The sequence below is a fragment of the Acomys minous genome (genome assembly GCF_964271855.1).
Source record: "Acomys minous genome assembly, chromosome: 14".
Classification (NCBI taxonomy): domain Eukaryota; kingdom Metazoa; phylum Chordata; class Mammalia; order Rodentia; family Muridae; genus Acomys; species Acomys minous.
In genome coordinates this window covers 110,515,334-110,528,162 of record NC_140496.1, presented here as the reverse complement: position 1 = coordinate 110,528,162, position 12,829 = coordinate 110,515,334, and the positions used below count along the sequence as shown (strand labels likewise).

Sequence of the window (12,829 nt, the reverse complement as noted above, 5' to 3'; positions counted from 1 at the left end):
GCAAATACACATGGCGATCCCATGAACAGTGTCTCTTTTCCTGTTTGCTTTCTTCCATTCCTGAATTCCAGAGGGATTAACCAGTGACCTGTGCAAGTCCTGAAAGTCACTGGAAATAAATCTTCTGCAGGAAAAGTGTCACGAATCTGTGAACTTTCATTCAGCTCAAAGTGGTGGTGCTGGGAGCTTGGGTTCCTCAAGGCCTCCTCAGGTAGCTCAGCTTTCTCTCTGCCTCCTAGTCAGTATGCTGTTCGCTTTGCTCAGTCTTATTGAGGAATTTCACCCCAAGTGTGCAGACTGTCAGCTGACAAGCTTGACAGACATTGGCTGATGACACCGGATCTTCCCCGACAGGCAGTTTGGTAGCAAAGAGTTAACATTTGCCTCACATGACTGGAAGACTCATGTTCACATAAAATACCTGCCTGTTGGCACTAGTATTTGTGGATATATTTACAACAGCTCCATGTTACGTGTTATCAATACTACACAAACATTATTATCAAAGATCATATGTAGAAAAACAGGTGGAAGCCATGGCTTGTGTATATCTTGGGTAAGATACTCTTATCCCCGAAGTATTTTCTTTGAAAAATTAAATAATGCAAACAAATTTGAAAGAAAGATGACTTTACTCATACTCAGGCCAAGGCTATTTGCAGTGGGATATTCATATCAGGTGTTCCTTTTTCTATCTTGAAAAAGGGTGTGGTGTCATGGTGGGAAGACTCCGTGGGCATCTAGCTCATACTTAACTCGACAATGACAGTGTTCATGGGGAGATGGTTCCTTAATTTTGCCAGTATTTCCAAGTTAAATAATATCTGGTCACCCAACTGGATGAGCCTTACCATCCACTCTCATCTTTGAGTGAATTACTTCCTGTGTCCACCAGGTCTGATCAAGTTATGTACACCAGAGATCAGCTGGTATCCACCAGTGAAACCGACAGTGTCTCAGTTTCAAGTCATAGGATCACGGTGCTTTAGAGACCCAGGTGAGCCCTCTTAGAGTGGTGGGCATGAAGATGGCACTGGAAGGGTTAAGTAAGTATGTACATCGTTCAAACCCTTGCCAGATGTGCTAAGACTGCACAGATATATGACCTACTCAGGTGGCTGGAGCTAGCAGGACACCTCAAAGTAAAGCAGCCACAGACAGACATTTCTCAATAGTTGTGGTGATCAAAGGAAGATACTTACAGTTCACGACCACCCTCACTTTCTTCACGTCTGGGAACGACACGTCATTCTCCGCGCTGCACTCGTACTCCCCAGCCTGGTCCCTTGTAATTCCATAAATGTCCAAGTATTGTCCATTTTCAAATGGCTTTGCTATAATAATAACAGAAAACAGAGAGCACATTTAAGTCCTGCCGCTGGAGGCTTCATTCGAGGAAAACAACAACTTTAGCAGTTCCTACCAGAAGTCACCAGCCAGCCAGTTCCACATACAACAGGGAACTCAGAGGCCCCTAGGAGAAGCTGCCCATGTGTTCTCTTTACTAAGCTGTGGTCTCAAAGCCCTTCGGAGGGTATGGCCCAGAACCACAGCCTCACAATACTCACAGAATTCACCAGTGTGGCTTCGTGTGTGCTGAAGTTTGTACAGCACAAAAATCTCAACTGGACACTTCACCTAACTAAGCATCACTTTTCTCTGGCGGCGGGGAGGACCCTCCGCACCCCTGGCTCATGGTTTCCAGCCAGATGGCTTGACGGGAGTACTCAGGTCTATAAACCCAGCACCAGGAGCCCCCATCCAAAACTGCCAATGCTCCGAAGCAAGCCACACTGTAAATGCTATATGCAAATCACCCAGTGAATCTCAGGAAAAAAAAAGCTTAATGATTTTCAGCTAAGAGTTAAGTGGTTATACAAACAAACCAAATGATCTTTATTTTTTATTATTCTGGAGAAAACATTCTGTTTGACTAAAAATAAAAGTACACTAACAGTATAAAGTCATATTCACAGATGGAAGAATATCCCCAAGTTAATGAGAGTGGAAATTAAGACTCCTCTCTTCAGTAATGAGATTTGTACTCAGACAAATGGAGAGTCATTGGGTATCTGAGGTCCTGACAGTTAAGAGTCTCTGCAGAGAAATTATGATGCTTAGAGCGGAGTCTTCTCTCCCTGTCATTTCGATGGCTGTGAGATGTGATCACATTCCAGTGCCTACAGAGCGCTTGGGAATCAAGGATTTCTTCCACTAAACAGCATTTCCCAAAGTCAAGGCTGCCCTTGTCTTCGCACTGTCATCCTCCCAGAAATACAAGGACCCAGAAGTCAGAAAGTTAATGGGATTCACTTTCCATAAATCTCAGGAAATTCAGTTATAGCTTCTCAAGTCTAGAATGCATGTCATCTACTGTACCCACTGTGTCTTCTGTCTAGGACAATATTTGCTACCACAGTTTGCCCTTGGGATGACCTTGACTTCTCCAATAAGAGAGGAGACTGTTTAGAATGCATGCAACTCTTTTTCTATTTACCAGGTTTCTCTCAATTTGTAGACAGTGAAAGTTAAACTTCTGAGATGTCAGTTGGCTGACAAACTCTTTGAGGAGTTAAGATTGCAGAATAATAGTTAACTTCACAGTCCAAGTTGGTGGAATTCAGTGATGGTGAGGATCTGTCATCAAGGGCCTGTGTGTCACCCACTGTATGCACTGACGCAGTGTTCTTTCCCATGTGGCTCCCTTCCTATCTTGTTCTCACAACTCCAGCTTCAGGGGCTCAAATTACTCTGTCAAAAACAAGCAAAACTTGGGAGACAAATCCCCATCCAGACCAGTTACATACTGCAACCTATCTGCATGGTCAAGGGTCATGCAGTCATTAACCAAGCAATTAAACATGGAGGCATGTTTACACACCAAGCAAACACACACATGCTCTTCAGTTCTCATTGCTTAACTATAGAAAGAATAATAGCTCTTAAAGTATTGAAGGCTAGGAATAAATATAATAGACTTTGATTTTCAACTTAATGGCTTTATTAGCATATACTAATTATACATGGTAATGAGTTTCATGCACGCACTTTTCTCCATGTACTTAATGAACTTCGATCACATCCGTCCCCCGTTGTCCTTTCTTACTCGTCTGCCACTGTTATCTATCTCCTTCCTCTCCCCAGGTACCCCTCTCTTCTGCTTTCATGTGACCTTGTGAATTTCATTAGGGTTGTTCTCACAGGTATGGGTGGGAATTTGTTTACAGGCACATGTGCACATAGCAGTGGCCGCAGCACTGAAGAAAAGGTCCCTTTCCCTGTCATCAACCATTACCTGTGTTTACACTCTCACAGCAGGGTGCGTTATCTGAGCTCCTCTCCATCCCAGGAGAAGATACCATTATAGTTTTATAGTTTTTGTTTTAAAAAAAATATTTACCACAGTCAATAGATATAGTTTAATGTGAGAAGCAATAGGTTCAGAACAAAGGTTGCAAACTCCAAAAAGAAATGCTGCATGCATGTGCAGAAATGTCACCGCTGCACCAGCCAGTTCCAGAGATGCCTTTCATTCCTCCTAACTGTGTGTCTCTGGCATGGGCGCCACAGTCTACAGGATCGTGTTGGAGATCTTTCTTCACCCTGCCTCAGAGTGAGGCCTCAGTTGACAGTCAGTGAGTAGATGCTACAGTCAGCAGTCAGCCGCACGACCCCGATAAATATACCTGCCATGGAGTCATTTTGCTTTTCCTGTTTGACTACTAGAGCTCTAGGTTAGCTGTGGATTCTTCTTTCCTTGCCTTAAAGGGTAGGCATAGGGCGTCTGGCCTAGGGAGATAAGATGCCCATCTGCTTTTTAATTTAATTTTATTAATTTATTCAGACTACAACTAAATTGTTATCCCATCACTTGTATCCTCCCATTTCTCCCTCCCTCCCACTTTCACCCTATTCCCCTCCCCTAGGTCTATGACTGAGGGGGCCCTCCTAGCCCACTATATGGTCATAGCCTATCAAGTCTCTTCTTGGTAGCCTGCTTATTCTTTCCCTGAGTGCCACCAGGCCTCCACACCAAGGGGAGGTCATCAAATATGGGGCACTAGAGTTCATATCAGAGTCAGTCCCTGCTCTCCACATAACTGTGGAGAATGTCCTGTCCATTGGGTAGATCAGAGTAGGAGTTCGATGTTTACTGCTTGTATTGTCCTTGGTTGGTGCAGTAGTTTGAGCAGACTCCCCTGGGCCCAGAGCCACCCGTCATGATGTTCTTCTTGTAAGTTTCTAGGACCCTCTGTATCCTTCTATTTCCCCATCTCCTATATTTCTCTTACCTAAGATGCCCATTTGGAACTCATCTTTGGTCTATTCTAGGGCTGACAGTTCTAGAACTGAATTCCTAATTGGAAAACTAAGAGCTGTGTTTGTCAAGGGGCAGACGTTCAACAGGACACTTCTGTTCACCAGTGCCATTCATCTTAACACACCGCAAAGTGGAAGAGAAAGACCAGGCTTGATGGACATAGAGGGAAAAGACAAAGGCCATCATCCCGAACAAGGCAGGAAGCCACTTAGTCCTAAAATCACTCTACAGATGTGCACAGTGTGACGAGCTTCATCTCACAGTGAGTGGAAAGCTCAGTGGCGATGCAACCACAGAGCAACCTCAACCTTCCACGCCTCCACTCCCACCAGCAAAGCTCCTGTCCTGTTACTCTGCCTGCTGTCACACCAGCGTCACACAGTGCACACTCAGTAAACGTTTACTGAATGAGTAATCATAACAGTAAATTAGAATAAAGTCCTGTGCACTAAAAACCCACATCTGAAGAAGCCTCCACGTCTCTTTCACAGTCACAGAGAAGGAAAATAATCTTAGAAAGCGCTGTCATGTTGACTGACATCCCTGACATGACAGAAAGTGACCAGTTGAGAGCAAATCCTGTAAAGCTACTGTCAATCCTTACAGGATCGCAAAGACGATCAAGTCATTAAATACCACACTGCAGGATAAGGATAAGTTATAAGGAATATAAGATAAACCATTTTTATTTGCATATAATCTCTTCCAAATAGGGTCATATTTTCATAAACAAACAAACAAACATAGGGCTGGAGAGATGGCTCAGTGGTTAAGAAAACCAGCTGCTCTCGAGTAAGAATCAGGTTTAGTTTCCAGGATTCACACTGTGGCTCATGACCTGTGTTCTGCCAGCTATGCCCCTAAGGAATTCTCAAGCCTGTTTTAGGAACCCCTGGCTCAGCCACAGCTCTCTAAACACACTTGATACTGTGGTATAACAGTAGTTAACTACCACTCTTCAGAACCACTTTAAACAGTTTCCAAAACCTTTGCCCAGAAAGAGTGATCACATGTTCCCAGGGCTCCTTTCAGGAAGATGTGTTGTTAAAGTCTCTCAGCCACTAGAACTCAATGGCACTCTCCTATAAATTTGTAAAGTTTGTACTTATAGGAATGGTCATTTCCCAGCAGCTTGTTACCCAACTTCATACTTGAGACCATAAAGCATCTCTCATAGGTACTGTTTATGGGCACTGACTGATGCTGTGCAGTCAGGGATGTGAGGCAGATTTGCTGGACCAGCATCTTTCCTGAGCTATATGACTCCTCTCTGGATTCTTCCTAATTAGTCAACCCACAAGCAGCACATGAGGGCAATGGCAGAGCCTGCCATGTGAGATCATCCTGAGGAACAAGTAATACAGACAAATCCCTCAATCACTTTATGGACACACAGTGAGTGTACAATACACAGTAGCTCTTATTATAATGCACATGGTTACATGTGAAAGAAAGATTCATTTGGAGACTGATTCCACACTGATGGGTTACCATACTCAGGCTTTTAATTCTGCCTTATCATGGTCTTGAGACATAGCTGAGCAGGAGACAGTAACAGCAATAACCAGCCACATGCTATCACCTCAGCAGGTAAGTAAACACACGCATCTTGTCCATCATCTTGTTAGCTGGACTGCAGGCTTATCCGTCATTGTAGTTACTTCTCAGCAACAAGGTAGCCTTCCCTATTTCTTGCACCTGTGTTTATGGATTTGCATATATATATATATATATATATATATATATATACAAATAAATTGTTTGAAAGGCTTCTAGTGTAAAAACAGCCCCCAAAGAAAGCCTCGAAGCCTTGCTTTTCTGATAAGAGTGGTAGGATGATGTAACAGGACCCAGTGGACACCTCGGACTAGCGGATGTCAAGCCCAGCGCCAGGAATGGGACACTTCTTCTGCTGCTTCGGTGAGGTCCCATAGGTCACCACACAGGACGGCCGCTGCTGCCACCCTGCTTAGCTTCCCTCCAGAACCGCATGAGTAAGCTGCCATGGCTGAAGGCATTGTATATTCTAGCCATGAGACATGAAAAAACTCAAGCTGGCCCTGACTTGCAAGCTCTGTCCCTACTGTCTAGCTTTCATGGTGCTGGAAGGTACCAGCCACTGCCCTAGAAAATAAAAGTAATCATCAGTCTTACAGAGTTGTGAATGCTGTGAGCTACAGTAGAAGCCAGATTGGCAAAATAGGCCCACCAGTGCAAAAACAGTGGCACGAACATCACGGCATGAGCAACCACTTCTGGTTGGAGTTGAGTCCTGCTTCACAACACAGAATGCACAGCAGGCACCCAGAACTTCTCAATTTACAGATCATAGGCCTGGTGGGGGGAGGGAAACCTAATTTTATTATTCCGCTAAGTGGGCATGGCTTTAAAGCAACTCCTAAGGACTTATGAGATGACACCCATAGATAAGTGCGTCTATCAGCCATCACTGCGAAAGCTTCTTTTTGGAGTTTATGGTGATTAACACTGACTCACAAATGGTCAAGGCACAGAGTATGCCACAGTGCAGAATTGCCAGCCCTAAATGAGACATCTACATCACACTCTTACGCCACAAGTCTCAGGGATCATTTCATGGAGGGGCAGGAAAGGTTATAAGAGGCAGAGGCAGTGGCCGACTACAGGGAATAGTTGTTTCCTGGACGTAGCAGAGCTATTACACACAAGAACTCACAGCACTTTTGTCAACATGCACAACTGCTACACAAGCTCAAACCAGACAAAAGTGCCGGCATTAAAAGGGGCAGTGTGCACAGAGGGGTAGTGTGCACAGAGGGGCAATGTGCATAAAGGGACAGTGTGCACAGAGGGGCAGTGTGCACAGAGGGGCAGTGTGCATAAAGGGACAGTGTGGACAAAGGGGCAGTGTGCACAGAGGCTGAGCAGCTACTGGCAACTGGTAGCTGCTGGGGGGAGGTGCGGAGTGGGGAGGTGGGTTTCTCTAACGGTTGTGGCTCCTGGTCAACGGACCTCTAGTGGATGGCCCTGAATCAAAAGGGTGAATGTGGGCAGCGGAATTCGTCTTGATTGGGGTTAGAAATGAGATAAAATGAAACAAATATACCCAGAGTATACAAAACTGGGTGAGTAGAAAAGGGAATATGGACCTGGGAGGAATTAGAAGGTTAAATATGATTAAAATGCATTGCATTAAATTCTCAAAGTTGATAAAGATGAAATATGATAGATAAATCAGAATTTTAGATGCACCAAGATAGGCAAGATGTTTTCCTCAAGGTTGCCAAATACAAATAGCCAAAACTTTATGATTGTAACATTTACACAATTCCTGATTGTTTCATGGTTCTTCTTGCTGTAGGTAGTTTATTGTATATATGTTTAATAATATAAATGTATAGGTAAAAAAAGAAAAATAATAAAAAATAAAAAATACTAGATGGAAAAGAATTTCAAAATGTGGATGAAAATGAAGAAGAGCAGACTGAGACGAATGCTTTAGCCAACCTTCTTATAGTCTGCCTTTCTCTGCTAACATCCTCAACTCATCCTGGCCAACCATGTGACTCTGCTGAAGAGACAAGCTAGCCACTCAGAGGAGCCATTTGTGACTTACTGGCCAGTCTCTCAGCCCACACTGCATCCTTAAAAGGCCAAGACAGCAGAAAGAAACACAACTAAACAGACATTGTGTGGCATAGAAATGTTCACCCTCATTTATTTAATTCTTTGCAATTCTATGCTTATTTTTATTCTTATTCTACTGATGGTCTGTGAAATAAAAAGCCTCTCTTGTTCCATATCTCATATTAGGGCTACAGTTGTTCACTATGTTTCCATGGGGAAAACGAAGATACAAATGTTCTGAGAAGTTAAGATTTCCACCATTATTAAAAATATTGCCACTAACAATTAAAGTAATCCTGTTTGTCTTGCTTTCAGTCATAATTGTCCAAGATAGGAAGCTAAATGTCTCTCTGTTAATTACTTCCTCAGTAATTATGGGGAAACCACACCGTTGACCCTCTGTACCCACGGACTCTGAATGCACGGATTTAATCATCCAAGGAGTGATTTTTTTTTCTTTTTACAGTTTCTTTACTAAATGTCTACAAACTGATTTTTAAAATCATTGTTCTCTAAACAGAACAACATAACTACTTTTGGAACATTTATACTGTGTTAGGCATTGTAAATAGTTTATATGGTAAAGTATAAGAAGTGATCCAGTTATATTCAAACACAAACCTAATTTCAATAGAGACAGCTGGGAAATTATAGAACTTGACATTAGTGGGACGTCCCAGGGTCAGTTCCCCACAGACAAGGTGGCCTCTCTCAATAGAACAAGGCAGCAACAGCTAAGTGGTTAAGCATTTTGCTAACGAACCCAGTTACAGATGTGGATATCAAAAACCAACTCCTAAAACTCAAGGTTTGGCTCACATGTGGCAGATGCCTACATTTAAAAGCAGGCTGCAGAATGGCTTGTGGTAAAAACTAAATTAAGGTATGTGCATATAACTCTGGTTTGGGGAATAATAACATGTAAATCAGACGGGTGTTGACATCTGAAAAATGCTTTTAGGTCTCACGTTAAACTCTTGTGGCTGCTATAGCATGTTGGTGCAAACCTACTGGATTAAAGTCAATACAGAAACCAGCTGTCAATTTGTCTGTGCAATTTGCTGTATGTGTATGTGATTTTTTTTTTTTTTTTTTTTTTTTTTTTTTTTTTTTTTTGGCCATGACTGCCATGGCATCACCACCATGGCAGTGATTTAAAACCAAATGATTTGGTTATCTCATTTTTTTTTTTTTTAGGGTCAAGGACCTATGGTGTGTGTGTGTGTGTGTGTGTGTGTGTGTGTGTGTGTGTGTGTGTGTGTGAATCAAAGCTATTTCTCCTCCAAAGAAAGCTTCTTCCTGGTCACTTGGGTAATCAGATCATAATGGGATTATGCTGCGAACCTTTACACAAGGAGACATTTTGGAGGACTCACTGTAATCACAGAAGTCTCCAGGGCTGCAGAATCACGGAGCCATGAAAAGACCTTAGCAAACCGTTGGGACTTGTGCTGTTGCTATGTACTCTGGTGCCCACTCCTGGTCCCCAAGGTCTGGTTGCCGTCCAGCTGAGTACATCTCATATACACAATACACCGGCCCTTGTGTAAACTTTGCTCTACCTTATTTATTAAAAAATTTATTTATTAGAATTTATTCAGAATATATTGAGGTTATCATCCTCTCTCTCTTATCTTCCTGTTCCCACCCTCCCTCCCGCTACTACCCTATTCCTATCCCCTAGACTTCTGACAAGAGGGGGTCCTCCTCCCCTTCCTCTGTGTGCCCACACGGCCTCCTCACCAAGGGACAGTGGTCAAATATCGGGCACCAGAGTTCATGTCAGAGGCAGTCCCCGCTTTCCCTGCCCCCTTCCCCATGTGGAAAATGAGCTGTCCATTGGCTACATCTGTACGGGGGTTTGGGGTCTAGGAACTTTGCATACATTGTCCTTGGCTAAAGCAACAGTTTGTGAAGGTGTCTCTGAGTCCAGATCTATCAGCTTTGGTGGACTCCCTGTGGAGCTCCTGACCCCTTTGGGCCCTTCCGTTCCCCCTCACTCTTCCATACTCAGTGCTCTGCCCATAGTCTGACTGTTAGTCTCAGTATCTGTCCCGATCCTCTGCTGGGTGGGGTCTCTCAGAGGACATCTATGTTGGGCTAATATCCACTTATAAATGAGTATATACTATACCTGTGCCTTTCTGGGTCTGAGTTACCTCACTTGAAATGATCTTTCCTGGTTCTATCCATATCCCTGATATTTTCAAGATTTCCTTGTTTTTGATAGCTGAGTAGTATCCCATTGTGTAAATGTACCACAGTTTCTTTATCCATTCTTTGGTTGAGGGACATCTAGGTTGTTTTCAGATTCTGGCTATTATGAATAAAGCTGCTAAGAACATAGCTGAGCAAATGTCCTTGTATGATGGGGCATCTCTCTGGTGTATGTCCAGGAGTGGAATAGCTGGGTCTTGAGATAGAACTATTTCCAACTTTCTGAGAAAGCACCAGATTGATTACCAAAGTGGTTGTAGATGTTTGCACTCCCACCATCAATAGAGGAGTGTTCCCCTTAATCCACAACCTCACCAGCATGTGCTGCCACTTGAGTCTTCGATCTAATGTAAAGTTAATAAAGTTGCTGAAGCCTGTAACTGGGAAGAGGAGGAGTAGGTAGAGCTTAGGTTCCAGGGTTAGGGGTCAGAGGGGGACCATGAGGAGAGGAAACAGGGGAGGAAGCTGGAGAGAAGGAAGTAGCCACAGGGCAGAATGGATTGTGGCCATGCGGCCATGAGAGCTGGCCTTATGGAATAGAAGCAGTCCAAGCAGGAACAATTAGGCAAGTAACCTGGGGTGTGTAGCTGGGAAGCAACAAAATAGCTTTGAGGGTTGTTACTTGCCCAGTATGGTGCCTTAAAGCTTTTATAATTGTAAAAAAGCAAAACAAAACAAAACAAAACTCTGTCTCAGTTATTTGCGAACCAGCTGGGGTAGAGAAGCCCTCTAGAGTCTAATATCCAACTCCACAACCCCAACTACCTCTTACTTAGACAATGGTGGAGTGAGGGATGAGCTGCCACCACCCAGATCCTGACTTTCCACCAGAATGTCCGCATGGGAACGCTGCTTCTACCAAGAGAGCTCAGTACTAAACAACTTCTAGACTACAGAGTACGGGAGGATACATTTGTTCTTTTGTCCCACTAAGTTTGTGGCAACTTTCTACAGTAACAACAAATTTGCTACAGTAACAACACAGAACTACCATAAGGCAGGGCTCTCTGGGTGTAAGGTCCTAGCATTGCTGTGGCCACTGCTCTGGCACAGTGTAGTCATTACACTTTGTGGATCCTCTTCCATGTGTATGTTATACTTCCTATGTAACTTTCAAAGATGGAAGGAGATAGAAAAGTTCTCATGGTATAACTCAAGAAGTTGCTGGGGTCATTAATCTTTCTGAATAATACAAGTGCTTTTCGGAAGGGAAAAAATGAATTCAAAGAGAACATTCCTTTATGAGAATGTACTAAAAATATATCAGTTAATGTGATTCTGTGTAGTGTTGTTAGAGCACAGGAGTAATGGGATTTGAAGGTGCAATAAGAGAAGGGTTCTTAGGAAAGATGAAATTACAGAAGTTACCTCCCGGGATGATAGCAGGGTTCAGAAGCAAATAAAACAACCAGTAAATAAAAAGCCCAACCTTCCCAATCTTCTTCTTTGACATTTTCATAGTCTAGCAGATAGCAGTGAGGGAAAGTCCCCACTCCACAGTTGTTCCTTCCCTTCCTGACTGTCATTTGTTCTCTCTACGCCTCCATCCTGAGCTCATTCAGGTGACAGTGATTGCACTCTGATACCTGAGCAGTAAACAACAGCCTTTCTACTTCAGGAAGTCTGCAGCTCATCCTGCAAACAAAAGAACCAGCAGGTAATTTTAATGACGTCTACTAAGTGATGCACTTGGCATAAATGCAGGGTGCTATTTGTCATCATTGTGAGAAGAAATTGTCTTAAGCAAGACTCTGGAAATTGGATTAAGTCAGAATATCAGCTCCATGAGAGTAGGCAGTGGTTAAGTCTGGAGCTATAAGCATAAATCACTGGAGGACAAGCTAGAGGAACTTTTATTCTGCAAAAATAATTTGCATTCTCACTGGCAGAAAGTATTAGACCTTTGCAAGGAGAAGAGTATTGGAGAATATTTAAATATTCTAATTGTAAAATTCTGCTTCTAGAACTCCATTCCTTACTGTGTTTAGGAACAACGGCCACATGTATCATTTTAATATTTACCACTCCACACATGGCTGAAAGCTAAGGACCCAGTCTCTCATAATCTGAACAACAGAAATCATTGGATGGGGATTCCTGCAGCACGAAGAGGTGTCTACTTGGAGGCAAGCTGTGCTCCATGCAGCCTTATTACCTTGCTGAGAAGAGAAATGAGAGGTGAATTCAGGCAAAACAAACTACACGAGGGTTCTGCTTTCCACCGTGGTCATCAAAGCAGCATTGCTTGTTTGCAAGGACTCATGACGAGGCCTGGTGGCCGCTGACGTCCGCTTAAGGAAGGAGTGTTGGGATGGCCACTGTCCCTTCATCCGAGAGCCCTTCTTCCACCAGTCACTCTCCCCTGTTGACACTTTGCTGTGTGTGCCAGGAGGGATAAAGGAGGGACTCCATTTATTCAGCTACAGAGAGGACATCATCCATGTTGGTAGAAACTTTGGCTTGTTATTTAGATCCTTAGGCGGAATTAGGCATTGTATATCTCCCCCAAAAAGGGATTCTTTTCAGTTTTAAAGGAACTCCCTACATAGACAAAAACTACAAAAATCAACATGTAATAAATGTTCCTTATTAAGCACTGTGTTGTATAGCTACTGGGAGGCATTCCTCAAAGTTAAGAAAAAAGAAAATTGTTGCCTTTTTCTTAAAATGCAGAAATAAGAAAAA

The 12,829-nt window shown here is 43.2% G+C and overlaps 1 protein-coding gene across 1 annotated transcript in view; it reads right to left on the bottom strand.

The window, feature by feature from the left end:
• NEGR1 (neuronal growth regulator 1) overlaps positions 1-12,829 on the bottom strand; it is a 727,046-nt gene that overhangs the window by 232,158 nt on the left and 482,059 nt on the right. The window contains exon 4 of the mRNA XM_084757074.1: positions 1,203-1,334. Within this exon, the coding sequence (XP_084613200.1) occupies positions 1,203-1,334 (132 nt within the window). The remainder of the gene's footprint in view (positions 1-1,202; positions 1,335-12,829) is intronic.